General features: G+C 54.1%; 1 protein-coding gene across 1 annotated transcript; it reads left to right on the top strand.

The window, feature by feature from the left end:
- Positions 1-853: 853 nt before the first annotated feature.
- On the top strand, positions 854-16,691 carry PANX3 (pannexin 3). The gene is made up of 5 exons (XM_048827218.2): positions 854-3,346; positions 7,856-7,998; positions 10,480-10,694; positions 12,000-12,664; positions 16,091-16,691. The coding sequence occupies exons 1-5, from the start codon at positions 3,166-3,168 to the stop codon at positions 16,156-16,158; spliced, it is 1,272 nt and encodes a 423-aa protein (XP_048683175.2). The 5' UTR covers positions 854-3,165; the 3' UTR covers positions 16,159-16,691.
- Positions 16,692-18,228: the final 1,537 nt, after the last annotated feature.

Here is an 18,228-nt window from a genome sequence, read left to right as displayed (position 1 = left end):
GGCCAGTTTCCCCTCTAAGGCCCTGAGCTGGAGGTATTGATGGGCTGGGTGAGTGACCCAGGTAGATGAGGGAAGTGCAAGGCTGGAATCCTGCCTCACAAATGAGGTGGGTTTCCCCAAGCTCAGCAAATGTTGAAGGGATCCTCTGGGGCCACGGGTGCGCTCGGTGACCCTGGTGTTCACCAAGTCTTGCAGCCTCTCCCCTCCTCTCATTTAATTCCATCTGGGGCTGCATTCTGGCTGGAGATCTGTGAATTGCTCTGTCTGAGCTGCCGTTCTGGTGGGAATGTGTATTAAGACAGTTGGCCATGGGGCAGGTCCCTGCCTGGGATCCGAGTTCTTCACCGCCACAGGCATTTGTAACATGTTCATTTGTAAACCACACAGTATAAATGCAGCCGCTGCTTTGCCTTGGCCAAGGGACTGCACAGAATGCATGCAGTTTTGTGCTGGAGCCTTCCCTCCCCACTGCCCACAGCACCCTTGGCAACGTAACTTGCATTCCCGCTGAGATTCCCTCAGCTCTGCAGCTTGCCTCCAGCCTTGTAGAAGCAGGCTTTCCTAGCGGCCCCCCAGGAACCCTGGGTGCTGTGCTGTGAGACCCGGTTCTTCGATCGCACAACAGCAGATTAATTCTAAGGCAAACTGCCAAATGCTAGATCAACATGAAACCCCCTCAGCTGAGCTCAGCAGGGGGCAGGGGATGGTGATTCTCCCCACGCAGCCCTGCCCTGTCTGTGTCACAACAATTCTAGTGCTTGCTCTCCATAAAAAGGGGTTAACACTTCTGGGGCGTGTGTTGTACAGTCAGACTATGATCTGTGACTCAGAATCAATGAATCCTCCCCTCCAGCCCCGGCCCTGGCCCATTGTGCGGCAGAGACAGCTGAGCCCATGTAAAGTGACCTTTGCCAAGTCTGAGATGTCAGTGTGCAGGCCAGATGGGAGAGTTCATTAGCTCATGCTGGCCTAGGGCTTTCCTCTGTAGAGGTGTTTGAGTGGGGGCATGGCTTCCTCACTGGGGGGCTCTTATCTCTACAGTTTATCCTGCCCCCAGCCCACACACACACTCCTTTGATCCAGTGAGGCACAGGTTTGCTGACTATGAGGACAAAGGGGGCAAGGCCCCAAGTCCTTGTTGAGGCGTGGCTGGGAGGCGGGAGGTTAATTGGTGGTGCTCTAGGGTTTGAAGGGTCTCTGGTTTTGCAGGGTGGGAAGGGATTGTGTTAAATACTGGATTGTCCATGTGGCTGGAATCTTAAGGGGATCTCCAGGTGAGTCCCATTTGGCTCACGGCTGGAGAGAGAGCACCTCACTGACCTCTCATCCTGCTCTATTCTTACAATGCTTGTCCATGGCCGTAGAGTGAGATGCGCTGATGTGCAGTAAGTAAATCAAAGTGGGATCTAAGCTTCCGGCCAGAGGGGCTTTAACATCGTCCTGCCTCTGCTAATTCAGTGGGGACCCCTGGCAAAGAGATGATGGACAGACAGCTGCATAATGAAGGGATAGTCTCTTGGGACTCATCCAGGCTAGACCCCCTCTCTCTTCCAGGGTTAGTCTGGCCTGAAAGGTGGTATGGACCCATCAGGAGAAGGCCTGTACCTGGCCCAGGCTCTGGATGGGGAGAGGTGAGGATGGCTGGGCAAAATGCCGCTGCAGCCAGAGCGAGAGGCTAGAGTGGCCAAGCAACCAGAGAGGCCCACTAAGTGAGCCCAAGGGCACGAGCATGGCAGCCTTTTACACTCAGAAGTGCCTCTGACAAGCCTGCATGGGGGAGGTTCAGCAGGATTTGGCCAGGGGGGAGAGGCAAAATCCTGAGCAAGCAAGTCAATTTAGGGATAGCTACCAATTTAGGGAGGGATAGCTCAGTGGTTTGAGCATTGGCCACCTAAACCCAGGGTTGTGAGTTCAGTCCTTGAGGGGGCCATTTAGAGATCAGGGCAAAAATTGGGGATTGGTCCTGCTTTGAGCAGGGGGTTGGACTAGATGACCTCTTGAGGTCCCTTCCAACCCTGATATTCTATGATCAAGGGGTGGCTGTTTAGGGGTGGAGGTCTTCACCGGATGAGGGTGGGGAGCCAGGGATCTGCCACTGAGCTTAACTAGGAAGAGTGCTGGGCCCCCTGAGCAGCGGGAACGGGCAGTGGGATTTCTAATGTGGCTGTCGTCCCTGAAAGAGTACAACTTCCCATGCAACAAGCAGGAGAAAATGGTGTGCAAGAGACCCCCCTGGGACCTCTAGAGGCACAGGCCAAAGGCTCGAGAAGAGGGTGGACCTGGAGGGTCCATCGGCAGGCACACCAAGGCCGAGATTTTTAAACATCTTTAAAAATCTGTGAGAGTGAGGTACCTAGATACCTTTGAAAATCTGCCCTTGCCTGCTCCTCTCTGCCCGCCCTGAGGGGCCATCAGCTCTTGTGCTCAGCAGCGTCTCCTCTGAACAGCACAGCTGTGTCCCTTCCCTCTGGTAGGCGCACATGTGAGTGTCTACTGGAGTCTGGGGCTTGGCCTGGTCAAACACCTACCATGCTCGCCTTGCAGCCCTGCAGTGCCTGGGGCGGTGTCAGGCCGCAGAAAGAGGCCTCTCTGTATCATGCCACTAATGGCTGCCCGCAGGGCTGGGGATCTGCCTGGCTGAGAATCACTCACCTCGCAGCGAGCGTCAGCGGTTATTACAGCTGACACTTGCGTGCATCCCCCAGCCCCCCAGGCATGGGAGCTGGGGCTGGGATTGTGCCTCCCTGCCAACCCTCCTGCTCATTACTGGATGTGAAAATAGCCCAGCAGCCCCACGCCCCTTAAAATCGCTGCTAGAAATAAATCCATTCATGAGAGAGGGCTGTAAAACCACAGGGACGCAGCCTTTCGTGGGGTTGCCTGTGGCTGGGTGAGGCACGCCAGGGCCCAGCAATCAGTGCGGCCCTCCTGCTGCGACTCTGGCCCCTCTATTTGAGGGAAAGCTATTTGTAACTTTCCTAGAAAAAAAGCTTCCCTTGTAATTAGCAATGTGCTGCCCGGGCTGTCATTTACCACTGCCCGGTACATAATGCTGGGCAAATGCAGCTTTCAACCCCACAAGTGCTCATGCCCTGCTAGCTACTGCTCGGCCGGGATCAAACCATAAACAACGCCAGCAGCTGCATCGTCTCTGCTCCTGGAGTCATGTCTATCGCACACACGGCCGCCGAGTACATGCTCTCTGATGCTTTGCTCCCGGACCCTAACGGCTCCCGAGCCAAAGGCCTTCGCCTGGAGTTACCGAGCGACCGCGTTGTGAAGTTCGTCACGGTGGGCCTGCCCCTGTTCCTGGTGTCCCTGGCGTTCGCACGGGAGTTTTCCATGGGTGAGTTGCAGGGTGGGGTGTTGTCGGGACTGGTTTTGGATCAGCATTAAGGGGAAGAAGTTCTAGGGCAGGAGCAGGGTATGCAGCACAGACCCCATTGGCTTCCTCAGGCTCTGGTTCTGCTGGCGCATCACGGGTACATGGAGGGCTCAAGGAGCGAGGTCAGAGTTTATGGTCAGAGTTCTGGGGGTATGGAAGAGTTTCAGAAGGGCGATAAGACCTTGTGCTATTTCATGTAGTACTTGCTCCAGCCTCTAATTACTAGGGGTTAGGGTGACTCCTTAATGGGGAGTTGACTGTCCCACGTCTGCCACTGCAAGGTTCTTCCATCTGAAGCATCTGGTTCTGGTCGCTGTCAGAGCCAGGCCACTCAGCTAGATGGACCTCGGTCTGATCCAGGCTGGCAGTTCCTACGTTCCTGTGAACACTCTGTGCTCCCCTGGAGAGTCTGTGGTGTTTATCATCTGTGTTGCAATAATGCCTTGGAGCCCCAGTCATGGCCTAGGGCCCCATGGTGCAAGGCACTGTACAAAGAGAATAGAAAGCCCCGAAGAGCTTCCGATCTAAGCAGGGTTCTGCTGCGGCCGGGGGGACCATTCCGTAGCCAGCATCTAACCTTGGACATAACTTGCCACAATTCTGACAAAAACAACGGCTGCTTCCCTCTCCTTGGGGTTCCCAGTTCCTGTGCTGATGTGGCTCTGTGTTATGTGTGGTCTCGCTCCTCTCTCTCTCTCCTGCCCCTGGATGTTCTTGGAGGCTGTGGTTTTCTCTGTCCCTGCAGCCCTTCAGGGAGCCAGCCCAGCCAGCGCTGGGATGCTGACAGTGCTTGAATTGACTTCTTTTCCCGGTTTATAGGACTTGGCCTAGGTTCCTATTACACAAAGGTTCATTGATAACACAATTGGATGCATCTTAACCTCAGGCTAAACATGGACTTGGAGGATGATCTGCTTCTGCCTCCAGAGGCTTTGGTCTCACTTCCTTGCTTTCTACCTCTTTCTGTCCATCCCACGGCTACATGCCCTGTGTTCTTGCTGAGAGAGACGTGTGTGTGTGTGTACGGGGGGCGGGAGATGAGGGGGTTATGTCACAATCTCTTAAGTCTCCTTTGTTGGTTCAGTTGCTGCTCCTGGAAGAGAGAGAGCATCTATTAAAATCAAAAGGGAGATGCCTATTTACGCAATGTGTGTTTAGCCTGTGGAACTCCCCTCCACATGATGTTAGAGAGGGAACAAGCTAAGCAGGTTTCAAAACAGGGTTAGACATTTCCCTGAATATTAAGAATATCATTGGCAATTAGACCTGCTGGGAGAGACATTTATGAGGGATACTCCCATCTTGACAGAAGCCAACCACTGCTTAGCCGATGCTAAGGACAATGAAGAAATTAACTATCAGGATGATTTTTCACTAACTTCTACAAAGTTATGGCTCTGGTCAGAGAAGGAATACAAGGCTGGCTGGACCAGGGGAGCAACCCCTGGATCAACCTTACTGTAATGTGTGGACAGAAAAGTTGTGGTCTTATGAGAAACTTCAATTTGAGAGACACCTGCTGGAGGTCGCACTGAACCAGTAGTAAAATATCATTAGCTTCTTTTATGGGTGATGATGGTCTAACACAAAGGGTGTTGCATTTAACATGAGGTAACTGTATTTGGACTCATTTTAATGACTAAAGATGAATTTGGTGGTTGTCTAGGGGGCAGTGATCAGGAATTGATTAAATTTAATATGGGCAAGTAGAGGCTAGTTCCAACCAGTAATAGAAGCACTTGGTGTTTCAAAAGGGTTCATTTCCCTAAGCTGAGGAAAATTATCAGTGACATTGGAAAGAAAAACGTAGAAAACTGTGAATGAAAACTGGGAGTTCTTTAAAAAGAATGTATTAGTTGGCCAAAAAGCCATGATTCCACAATTGAGAGAGAGAGCAGCTTTGGCTAACGGTCCTCCTGGTTCAATGGCAAAATAACGCAGCAATTAGCAATAAGAAAGCACTACGTAACAAATGGAAAAAAGAAAATACACAGCAATTGATAGAAATTAGAAGTTATGAAATGTGGAAAATCTAGTGATAAAATATTTAAAATTAGCAGGCCTGGATAACTTGTAACCAAGAGTCCTAAAAGAGCTGGCTGAGGAGCTCTCTGGCCAGCTGATACTAATTTTTTATAAATCTCAGAATCTTGGGGGAATTCAAGAAGACTGGAAGAGTGCTAATGTGATGATGATAAAAAAGAGCAGGCAGGATGGCCCAACGAAGTATGTAAGTTATAATAAACTTTTGTAAGGTGTTTGACTTAGCACCACACAACATTCTAATTTTAAAAATTTAGCACCCCACAATATCAATAGACCACACATTAACTGGATTAGAAACGAACTGACGGATCTCAAAAAGTAGCTGTCAGTGGGGAACCTTCATTGAATGGGGGTGTTCCGCTGGAGTTCTGTACGGATCAGTACAAGGCCTGATACTATTCAGCCACTGGAACAAACTACCAAGGGAAGTGGTGGATTCTCCAGTCTTCAGATCAAGACTGGATAGCTTTCTGGAAGATGCTTTAGCCAAACACAAGTCATCGGGCTCAACAGAGGGGTAACAAGCCTGTGTTATTCAGGAGAGATCCCTTCTGGCCTGAAAATCTGTGAATCTAATGTTACAGTGTTGTAACATTTCTGCCAGGAAAGCTTTGGTCTCTAGTCCCGGAAGCGGAGGACACTTGTGTTTGTGGGGTTATTTGTGTATGTCTGACCAGAGAGTGTGAGGTTTGTGGATATAATTTCCATCCCGCCTCAGAAATTTGTTCTTGGACTTAATGTACAGGAGGCTGGGTGGAGCCAGAGAGAATAAAATTGACGTGTTTTTGCTGGGTTGTTCCTTGATTACATAGATTGAGGGGCCACCCGGTTATTAGTCTCCTGAATGGACATTGAAATAGTCTAGCTGATGGGCTCTGTAGGCTATTCACAGCGTTAGAGCTGTGGGTAGCTCTGTGTGTATGTAAAGCACCAGAACATGGTGTTACAGGAATGAACTTGTCGCCTTCAGGGACAGGATCATCTCATAGACTATCAGGGTTGGAAGGGACCTCAGGAGATCATCTAGTCCAACCCCCTACTAAAAGTGGGACCAATCCCCAATTTTTTTTGCCCCAGATCCCTAAATGGCCCCCTCAAGGATTGAACTCACAACCCTGGGTTTAGCAGGCCAATGCTCAAACCACTGAGCTATCCCTCCCCACAATCTCAAATGCCTTGATTAGCAAAGCTGGTTCCTTGATAGCCCCCCCCCAAACTTAAATCATGATCTGGGCAAGACAGCAGCTCAATGCACCCTAGCTGGCCTGGCCTGAGCCAACAAGTGCACTTGTGTTTACCAGCAGCAAAGTCTAGCCTAGTGAGCTGCCTGGGGTTTGGCAGATCCGGTATCTCAGCTTATGACCCACCTGTAGCCCATGGGCTGGGGCTGCTGCAGTAGGAGCATAGCTGGGAGTTTCACTGCCCCAGTTCCTCCAGCCCCCTCCAAAACTAACAGGCCTGGAGCAGGGATGGGGAGCTGGGGGCTGCAGGGCTGTGGGGTAGCTGCATTCCTGCTGCATCAGCCCCACCAGCAAGCTTGTGGCTAGGTCTGAGCACATAGCGTGACATGCCAGCTGGAGTCAGAAGACTTAGTGGAGTCCCTGGGGGCATAGCCTGGGGGTTGTAGGGGGGAGCAGAGAGGGATCCCCCAGTCAGTGGTCTATAGGAGCTCACTAGACCACCCCTGCAGTGGGCAGTGGTTTGTGGGGTAAGTACCCAGAATGCCTTGCACCTGAACGGGTATAGGGGGGCATTGGTGTGGCTGCAGGAAGGACGCCAGGATCCAAGCTCAGCGAGGCTGCGCTGAACCGCTCCTATCGTACTACTCAATTCTCAGTGCTGGCTGGAGCCAGACTTTCCTGCCAAGCCTGGCTTTGCCAGTGAGGCTGTTCCTGGGCTGGCAGGAGCCTTTGCCACAGGGAATCTCACCTTTTCGGGCCAGGGCAAGACGAGTTGTGCCCAGCCAACTGTGTTACATGAGCTGTTGGGGAGACAGGGCAGCAGGGGATACCCCAGGGGCTGTAGTCCCAAGGCAGCTGCGAGGAGTGTGGACAACACAGCCCAGGTCCATTGTGTTTTACAGACCCTGGCCCAGTCTGATCCCTGCCCAGCTCCAGCCTGCAGGGAATCTGGCAGCCCGGCAGCAGTCGGCATGACCCCAGCCAGCAGAGATTAACTAAGTTGCTGGCTGCTGCCTGCTCCATGCCCACAAGGGGGTGCTATCCACAGTGCATAGCAGAAGGGGCAGTGTAGACGGGCGGGCTGTGGGCTGGGAGGGGAGTGGGTAGGAACGGGGGCTGCTGGACGCACGTTCACCGCAGAGATTCAGGGTTCTGCGTTAGTGGGGCCGGGGGCGGGTGGAATCCCCGCCTGTGGGTCCACCAGCTCCTCCCTCTTGCTCTAACCACTTGCGCTCTGTTCCAGGGACCCAGATCAGCTGTTTCTCACCCGCCAACTTCACAGGGAAACAGTCTGCATACGTTGATACGTCTTGCTGGGATTCCTTGATCCACTATGAATTTGATGCTGCTGGAAACACGACAGCCAAATCCCTCTGGGCTCTCAAGGTAGTGGGGCTGATGGGTTGGGGGAGCTCTGCATTTCAAGGGGCTGAAAATCAGCCCCCGATGCAGTGTCTCCAGGGCCAGTGGCATTTGGGTGGGCAAGGGACCCAGGTGAAGAACACAACTCATCAGGATACAGTGCTCACTGCCCCCCTGTCAGCCAAAGGCGAGAGGGACAGGCTGGCCTTTGCAGTGCACCCTAAGGGGCTCTGTTGGACCAATTTGCCCCAAAGCAGGAAGCCCTGCCCCCAGCCCCAGCTGGTGGAATCCCTGCTGATCTCCATCATGGCTGTGGCACGCGGCAGAGAGATTTATGTCTGACAGGCAGGCTCCAGCCACCTGGGGCTTGTGGGATCTAGGCCAAATGGCTCCAGAAGTGACTAGGGGGTCAGTGTGATTATGGTTCTGCTGTAGCATGCTCCTTGCAGTCAGCTCTGCCCATCGGCCGGGCGGCTCCACTCTGCAGCAGCTGAAACTGCCGAGTGGTGTCCAGGGGCAGCCCCGTGCAGAGTCCGTGGCAGGGACTCGGCCTGGGTGTTACAAGGCAGCGACTCTTGGCGCAAGGTCCAGATCTCAAAGAAGCGATCATGGTCACATCGTTGGGCAGAGAGGCCTCAATGCCACTTCTGTGTGTTTGGGAGCAGCCCCCACAGAGCTTCTGAACAAACCACCTCCGTGTAGAAGCAAGAACCACCTCTGCCATCTCTAAGAATCCCCCACTCAGGATCTCCTCTATTTACCTTGCAAACCCTGCATCAGCTCCCAGGGGCCAAGTGGAGTGTCCTGATCTGTGAGGCTCATCTGGAGAGCGATGTTGTTTGGGGTTCGAGTTCCCCTGGGTCTGTCCAGCTTCCCCCCTCCCCCCCTTCAAGGAGGCCTCATGGATAGGGCACTGGGCTGGGATTCAGGAGAACTGGATTCAATCCCTAGCTCTGCCACTGACTCCCTGTGGGACCTTGACCAAGTCTCTACCCTGCCCCATGCCTCAGTTTCACCATCTGTAAGATGGGGAGGATGAGCCATTGTAAAGCACTTGGAGTGGTCAGGTGGGAAGTGCTGTGTAATCGCTCGGTATCATTATATCTGGGGTTAGACCTCAGGGCTGCAGCTCCTGATCCGCTGTTCAGCCTTAGCCTGGCCATTCCCTGCCTCCTGAGTGTTACTCCCGGGGGGATTTTGTGCCTCTGCGCATGCGCAGAATGTATGTCCCCCGCAGATTTCTTTGCTTCCCCACAGAGCAGTCATGCGACCCTCCCCAGCAATAAGTTTCGGGTGCCCAGGGCAGCTGGCAGACAAGTAAATCACTGTGGGGCAGCGGGCGGTACTGGGGAAGACCTGGCCCGTGGCTCCTACCTTGTGCTGGGCTCAGCTGCTAGTCCCAGCTGAGCTAGGGAGGACAGGACTTCCTCTTCCTCTTCATGGCATCTGGGACTGGGTCAGACCCACACCAAGATTTCTCCCCCAGCTGCAGGAAGCTCTGCAAACTCCCTACGACCCCCAGTTCCTGCACCTATTGCTCCTCAGCTGCAGGGGGAGGGATCTCTGTACCGGGAGCTCCTCCCCCATCTGCCCAACCCCCATGCATCCAGATCCCCTCATACCCAGATCCTCCCGGAAAGCCTCACTCCCCCCACCCCTCGCACTCAGAACTCCTTGTGATGAGTCCTACTCCCCCTGCACCTGGACACCCCAATGAGCCACCCAGATCCCCACCACACTGAGCCCCAAACAGCTATACGTGGATCCCCACCCCACTGAGCCCCACTCCCCTAGCATCTGGACCCCCCTGTGAGCTCCCCACACCAAGACCCCTCTGCCAAGCTCTATCCCCCCCACACCCAGACCCCCTCCTGCTGAGCCCCAACCACCTTCACCTAGACCTCCCTGCGGAGTCCCATTACCATTGCACCCAGAAACCCCCAACAAGCCCCTGTGAATGCAGATTCCCCCTGTGCCCGGATCCCCCACTGAGCCGTCTGCATCCACCTGGTTCCCCCACCACACTAAGCCCCTTCATGCTTGGATCCTGCCTTGCTGAGCCTGCCTGCCCACACCTGGTGCACCTGGCATGGAGGGGCAGGGCCCTGAGGTGTTTCAGGGGCAGGCCCAGTCCTTGCGCTTTGTCAGGGTCGGATGCAGCCTCACCGCTGAGTCCATGTTCCGGGGGGAAGCTGCACAGTGATCTCGCACCTCTGTGCAGCCAGTGGCTTCTGCTCCCCAGTGCCATTGCTGGACCCTCCACATGTATTTGACAAATAACATTTGCAGAGTTTTAAAATATTGTGCGCAGAATTTTTAATTTTTTGGCGCAGAATGCCCTCAGGAGTAGAATGTGCAGCCCTGAATGGCCCTGACTTGCTGCCTGGCTTGTCCTTTATGCTCCTGTTATAGTCTGTCCTGACCGCTGCTCTGCTGGCCATTGCGCTTGTGCTCTCGCTCTTGCTGGTCGAGGTGGCCTCAGTCATTGCATTGTCCTTTGCCCAGGCCTTCCCCTACTCCCTGCTGCTCATCGCGGTGGCCATGTACCTGCCCTCCCTGCTGTGGAGATACACAGCTGCGCCTGCGCTGAACAGCGACCTGCTCTTCATCATCGACGAGCTGGACAAGTCCTACAACCGCTCCATCCGCTTGGTGCAGCACATGGTGAAGGTCCGCCAGGCCAGCACAGATGCCCGGCTCTTCTGGGAGGAGTTTGAGAAGTGAGTCAGTGGCTTGAGGACTGACCCTTTGGGTTCCTCCTCCCGTTCCCAGCGTGCACAGTCCCGCAGCCATCGTCTCGCCAGAGGAGGTCCAGGGGTCTGACTGAGCCCTTTTCCTTGGAGATCTGGGCAGATCCATGGCAAGAGAGCTCTGCAGTGGGGCAGGCCGGAGGGATCTCCTTGGAGAATGTCCTTAGGACTGGTCCAGCCAGGAGGGACCCTCCAATGCCCAGGCCGGGTCTCTGCCCCCAAACCTGTTGGAACGGGGGTTCCCGCCCAGCCCCAGCTCCCCCAAGACCATGCTACCAGGACCTTCCCTCACCGAGGCTGCCCTCAGGCCCACCCTGTTGTGGGGAGGGGGTTCCTCAGAATGCAGGGGCTCTGAGGGGAAGGTAACACAGACTGGACCTGGGTGGTGGATCCCAGTAACCCAGCCCCCCACTCCCTCCCCTGTGGAGAGCCCTCTGTGGGGGCCGGGGATGGGCTGCAGGATTTGCCCTCCACATGCTCCTGCAGGGAGATCTGATCCTGGAAGCCCCCTCCCCACGTGGGGCTGTGGTCCAATCTGGTCCGGCATGTGTGTGTCTGATCCCATCCACAGCACAGAAAGGTTGATGCTTATTGGAGGGTTGCCATTCACACGTGGATTGACATAACAGCCTTTGCCCTCAATCCCGTGTTACTTTTTGCTTTCCAGGAGGTTACATTTTATCCAGACACGTTTTTTCAGCTTCTTAATTTCTGCATTTTGATTACGCTAGAAAAGGGGGAATGCTGCAATTTTTAGTGACTAGAGGAGGATTTAATTTTTTCCTCGTGATTTGCGTCATGCTCCATTTGGGTGGAAATTAAAATTCAATTACATGCACAGAACCAGCATTTAAAAACTGATCTTTTTATTAAACAAAATTACTCAAAATGTGTTGGCTACGGACGAGAAAAAAGTTGATCAAAACATGTTCTGAGTATAAACAAACTGACTCATTAACAACCAGCCTCCCAGTGTCCCATCCCTGAGCACCCCCATCGCTGCTTGGTGCTCAGTGCCAGGGTCACATTGGGGGCTAGACTAGATGACCCTTGAGGTCCCTTCTAACCCTCTGGTTCGATGATGCTGGTTAATGCACAGGCAGAGTTCTGATCCATCCAGCACTACATCCCCTTGGCATCAGGGGCCGGGGATTTAACCCTAGAGGTGGAATTTACAGGCCAGGTTCTCAGCTGGTGTAAGCTGACTTCAGTGAAGTGACCTAACTTACTCTAGCTGAGAAACTGGCCCCAACTACCCCTCTGTCTCTCCCCCAGGGCTCGCAGGGAGCGGTACTTTGAGTTCCCTCTGCTGGAGCGGTACCTGGCCTGCAAGCAGCGCTCGCACTCCCTGGTGGGCGCCTACCTGCTGCGGAACCTGCTGCTGCTGCTCCTCATCGCTGCTACCTGTCTCTACCTGGGATTTCTCCACCTCCGCGTCTTTTTCCAAGATGAATTCAGCTGCTCCATCAAGACAGGGCTCCTGCGGGATGAGCCCCAAGTCCCGGACGTGATTCCCTGCAAGCTGGTCTTCTTCTCCGTCTTCCAGCTGATCAGCCTCTCCAATGGGGGGGTCTATGTCCTCCTGGCACCTGTGGTCATCTACAACATGCTGCAGCTCCTCCAGTGGGACAAGCGCCTCCTGTCCATCTATGAGATGCTGCCCGCCTTTGACCTCCTCAGCAGGAAGATGCTGACCTGCCCCGTGAACGACCTGAACATCATCCTCCTGTTCCTGCAGGCCAATATCTCCGAGCTTAAGTCTTTCAGCAGGCTGAATGCAGTGTGCGCCCTGAGGGAGGTCACCTCCAGCCCACAGAACATCGACACCGTGGTGGATTTCATGACCCTCCTTGCCGGCCTGGAGACGTCCAAACCAAAACACCAGGCCTGCGCTGCAGGGGCCGAAGGAAACCCTCCTGCTTCGAGCAGCGAGATCCTGGGTAAGAGATGAAAGGAACCTTCCTCCCTCCCTCTGGGTTAGTTTGAATTGAAGCACGGAAATCTCGGTGGGAAGTTGATGAAAAATCGACATGGTGCTGGCAAAGCACCTCCATTCCCCCTGCTAGACGTCAGATCTTATCTGGTCACCTAGCCTGTAGCCAGCCTGCCATGACAGGAGCGCTTCCTACTGGGTGATTCTCCATGCCCTGTGCAGCCTAGTTCTAAGTATCTTGGGCAAGGAGGCTCCCGTCACTTCTTTGGGGGAATATTCCAGAGTTCACAAGTGCTGATCTTTTCTTGACTGTTATCCTCAATTCTCCTTACTTGCATCTCATTACTTCTCCTCTCCCTCCTGCACCACCCCAATTATCCCTCTGGTGCTTCTAGCCTTGCTGGCAGTGCCAGGTGAGTGGTGAATATCCCATCTGCCGGAAACCTGCAAAGCTCTCGAGCGTATTTGGTGATATCCCAATTTTCTTTCTTTGCTTGGACGAGCTGGGGTGGGGGGCAGGGCGTTGTGTAGGGCACACGTTCTGCTCGGTGCCCTAGGAACCATGTTTATTACCTGATTGCAGGGCGTTCCGCAGCAGCTCATTATGAATAATAGAATCATAGACTATCAGGGTTGGAAGGGACCTCAGGAGGTCATCTAGTCCAACCCCCTGCTCAAAGCAGGACCAATCCCCAGATCCCTAAATGGCCCCCTCAAGGATTGAACTCACAACCCTGGGTTTAGCAGGCCAAAGCTCAAACCACTGAGCTACCCCTCCCTCAAAATTCAAACTTACGTAAGTCACATGGTCTTCTTTCTGGTTCCCGATTGGACGGCTTCTGCGACGAGCCATGTCGGAGCATGAGCTGCTCTTCCAGTTGTGGAACTTGCTCCTGGTGCGTAAAAGCTGCTTGGGGTATTTGTGGAACACAGATGTGCAGGGGGCACGAGTGTAGGTGCAGAAAACTCCCCAGGAATAGCCCCAGGATCTGCCCAGCTCTGTGCAGAGGGGAGACCTCTCTGCCCGCCCCCCCCAACCCTCAGCCCTTCTCACGTTCCCCAATTTTTCTTTTGCAATAGTAACGAACCTAGAAGATCACCGTGTGCCACAGACCAACCCTGAACCACAAGAGGGCAACCGGCCCCTGCAGGGCACAACGGGACCCCTCTTGGGTGGGCGCAGGGGCAGAAGTTCCAAACCGGACCTTTCTAGGTCACAGATGCTTCATGGCAGCCGGGATTTTGCGGCTGTTGGGATTTTGCATGTGGGTGGGTGGCTGCCATAGTAACAGTTGAACCAGTTTCACTGGAGAGCTGGCAGCTTAAAAGCCAGGCTGCCTGCAAGGCTCAGAGGGAGCTGAAGCTCTGCCCATTGGGGGCCACTGCTGGGGGGCAGGCCCCGCAGGCCGTGGGGCAGCAGCTTGGAGCCCTGTGCCCCTTCTCCTGGGTCACCGAAGGGCAGACTGAGGCCCAGACAGGGGAGGCGTCTCAGGTGCGGCACGAAGTGAAGCATCCTGGTGGGTAGTTGTTTGGCTGTAAACTCGGGGTTCCTGCCTGTCTCCTGTGCCCTGAGCGAACGGGGCCGAGGTGGGAAGGGTGGGAGCAGAGGCACTGCATGGGGCCTGGGAAGGGAACGCTGCACCGTTCAGCACGTCTCCCAGGCACCTCGGTGTCTCTCTGCTGGGCCAGCGAAAGGCACCCGCAGCCCCTGACGCACCTCTCGTCTCGTTCCCACCACGCTCCCCCAGGGCAGCTGCTGTCTGGCCTGAGCTCTTTGCTTTCCAGGCCCGCTTCGCTCCCAGTTCTCTCCCCAGCCCCCGTTCTGCTCGCTGGCTCCTGGGCCGTGTGGGGTGCGCTACTGGGCAACGCCTGGCTGGCCGCTCCCGCTCTGGGGCAGGGAATGGAGCGTGGCTGTAAACCTACCTCCTGCTCTAGCCCAGCTTGAATTGATTTCCTTTGGCCTGTCTGGGCCCCCGGCCAGGTACAGCGCGGGCAGCTGGTCGCCACGGACGGGAGCTGTCCTGTGTGCCATCCCCCTCACTCTGACAATGCCGTCTTGGGTTAGAACATGGGCCTAGGAACTCCTGGGTTCTCTTCCTTGTTCTGCCATTATTGGCTGTATGCCCCCCTCCACCAATCTGTACCTCAGTCTCCCCTTCTGTAAAGTGGGGAGCATGATCCCTATCCCTCTTTGGGCAGTGCCCTGAGCTCCCTGGCTGAAAAACACAAGGGTCATGCTGAGTATTATCAGCCCTGTCAGCACGGTAACAGCTGCTTCGGCTCCTGGATGGCCAGCGAGCAACAAACCTGCCTCCCTTCCTTTCAAGAGCAGCACAGCACAGCATGGCAGGGGGAGCCTGGGGGCTCAGAGGAATCACCTGGCCGTGGTGTAGCTATCAGCCATGCTCGTGGCTAGAAACATCCTGGAGCGGCAGCCCACCCTTACCCGCGGCCACGCCTCCCTTATAGGCCACGCCCCTGGGATGTGGGGGACCCAGGTTCAAATCCCATCCCATCCCATCCCTGCCAGATGCTTTGTTCTTGCTCTTTCCTTGGTTCAGTGACTATCCACAGGCAGCAGGAATGACTATAAGTTATGGCTAAGGGAGCTTCCCTATGTCCTTACAGCAGTGCCATAGAACAGAGCGACCCTTGGAGGCCACATAACAGCTGTGAGGGTGGCTCGGGAGAATAGCCACTCTTCAAACTGTGACCAAGGGGCTGGATCCCATCAGTGGGGAGAGCCAGACTGCAGAGAAGGGAGTTGGAGCTGACTGGAAGGGGACAGGAGCACTAAAAACCTGGGGCTGCTTTGCTAGAAAGAGATCCCGATACCTTTAGCTGCATGAAATAATGAGGGTGGGGAGAGGGTGCCCCATTTCCCCATCCGAGCATCCCGTAAGAGAGCAAAGGGCACACAGTGGCAAAAAGCAAGAAATGGAGAATGGATAAAAGGAAACTGAGTACAATGTATAATTAAACGGTGGACCTCGCTGCCACTGGATTTGCTAGAAATGTAATCTATCGCTGATGCTGGCTATGATCAAATGACAAGAGCCAGCCGTCTTTGCGCTTCAGTATGGGTGCTCATTAGTGTCCAGCCGGAGCTGGGGACGATTCCCTCGTTACACAAAGAACTGACTGAATGAGGGAAATGGGGGGGGTCTTATGCCTCTTCCTGGAGCCCCCAAAGGTGGCCATGCTTGGACAAAAGGTATCAACCTAGCTGGACCCTTCTGCTATGGCAGTCCCTGCAGGAAAGAGTGTACCCTGACTGTCTGAGACAGGGCGATGGGAGGGCGAGGCTGGTGGGGACCAGGTGCCAAAGCTCTTGCTCCAGTGAGGCTGGTCACATCCCTTTATTTTTAAGGGGAAAGGGAGAGCCCTATCACCCACATGTGCTGGTGACTTTCTCTTCTCCCCCATTATCTAGAAATGAAACCCACAGGAGAAGCTAAAAGAAACACTGGTCCCAAGCCCGGCCTGCCTGGCTCTGCCTGAGTGATGGACCCTGACGGATTGCTGAGCCAGGACGGGAAGATCACAGCTCCCCTGCCGAACGATGACAAGATGTTAGAGGACAACTAAGAAATGTAACATAACCAAATCCATGGGGTGAATCCAGGCCACTGGCCTACGCCCAGCTACTGCTCTAGGATTGGCTCTGCATCCATCCCACCCATGTCGTCATGGCTGAAACCGTTCATGGTCCTAGTTATATGTCAGATCCCTTCCTCAGCGCCCATCAAACTTGTTTTTATCTGGACCAGGGTAATCATCACCTGCCATTCTCTTGGGTCCAGCTGCTCCAGTGCAGCTGTGGGGCCCGATTCTGGTTTTATAGCAATTATATCCCCGTGTATCGATGGACGCCGGCAGAGATACTCCTAATGTGCTCTAGCAAAACTGATCTCAGTGGAGTTACTTGCCCCACAGGAAGTGAGAGTACCAGTGGGCCCAGGTGCCTGAGGAAGGCATATTCAAAATTAAGCAGAGGAAAGGGAAAAGGGTTCATAATTAAAAAGTGAACGCTGTGTATTGCTCTTGCTTTAAAGGTATTTGGATTCTGCGGAAGCAGGCTACTCTGAAGGACAGTAAGGTGCTAGACTAGAACCCACGAGCCCTGAGGGGGAGGGATAGCTCAGTGGTTTGAGCATTGGCCTGCTAAAAACCTAGGGTTGCGAGTTCAATCCTTGAGGGGGCCATTTAGGGATCTGGGGCAAAAATTGGGGATTGGTCCTGCTTTGAGCAGGGGGTTGGAGTAGATGACCTCCTCAGGTCCCTTCCAACCCATAGGGACTACAACCCAGCTGGCTAGTCACATGGTCCTGGCTCACTCCCTTGCCAGCTGTAGGTGTCAGGCTTTAAAAGCAGCTGGAAACAAGAAGCAGGGGTCAGCACAACTGCCTCCATGAAGAGCTACTGCCATGTCATAGAATCATAGGACTGGAAGGGACCTCAAAAGGTCATCTAGTCCAGTCCTCTGCACTCATAGAAGGACTAAGTATTATCTAGACCATCCCTGGGATAGCTGTTTGTCTAACCTGCTTTTATAAATCTCCAATGATAGAGATTCCACCACCTCCCTAGGCAATTTATTCCAGTGCTTAACCACCCTGATGGGAAGTTTTTCCTAATGTCCAACCTAAACTGCCCTTGCTGCAATTTAAGCCCCTTGCTTGTCCTATCCTCAGAGGTTAAGAAGAACAATTCTTCTCCCTCCTCCTTGTCACAACCTTTTATGTACTTAACTGTTATCATGTTCCCCCTCAGTCTTCTCTGCTCCAGACTAAACAAACCCAGTTTTTTCAATCTTCCCTCATAGGTCATGTTTTCTAGACCTTTCATCATTTTGGTTGCTCTTCTCTGCAGTTTGTTCACATCTCTTCAATTTATCCACATCTTTCCTGAAATGTGGTGCCCAGAACTGGCCACAATACTCAGTTGAGGCCTAATCAGTGTGGAGTAGAGAGGAAGAATTTCTTCTCGTGTCTTGCTTACAACACTCCTGCTGACACATCCCAGAATGATGTCAGGGAAGGGGGAGAGGAAACAGCACCTGCTCCAAGGGACCCATCCCTCCGTGGGCAGGTGCTGCTAGTGAGGGAAGATGGGCCAGGGGTTAATGTACTAGCCTGTGATTTGCAGGTCCCTGCTCTGCCACTGTCTGTGCAGCTTACAATGGAGTTAACAGCCCTGCCCTGCCATGCAGGGGTGGTGGGAGGATAACCTGTGAGGTGCTCAAGTACTCGAGCAAGAGGGGCCATATAAGTACCATAGATAGCTAGTTACCAGCGGGAGAGAGCTGGCCGGGCAGCCAGGGCCAAGGAAAAGGCAGGAGACAGGGGCCCACAGGGCCAGGGGGATGCCACTAAAAGCAGGCCGCTCGGCACAATAGAATAGGAGCCCTTGAGGTTCTAACATCCCCACTCAGCTGGGCTAGGCTCTCCGGTGGCATGGGCTGGTGTTCACAGCTCTCGGCAGTTGGGTTTTAGCGGGCAGTGGTTTGCTGCCCTCTCTTTGCACTCAGAAGTTCTTGCTTTAAAGTATTTCTATTTGCGAACCTAGAGA

This window comes from Caretta caretta, chromosome 22, assembly GCF_965140235.1.
Source record: "Caretta caretta isolate rCarCar2 chromosome 22, rCarCar1.hap1, whole genome shotgun sequence".
Lineage (NCBI taxonomy): Eukaryota > Metazoa > Chordata > Testudines > Cheloniidae > Caretta > Caretta caretta.
Note: the sequence above shows the minus strand (reverse complement) of the source record. Positions and strands in the feature narration are given on the sequence as shown.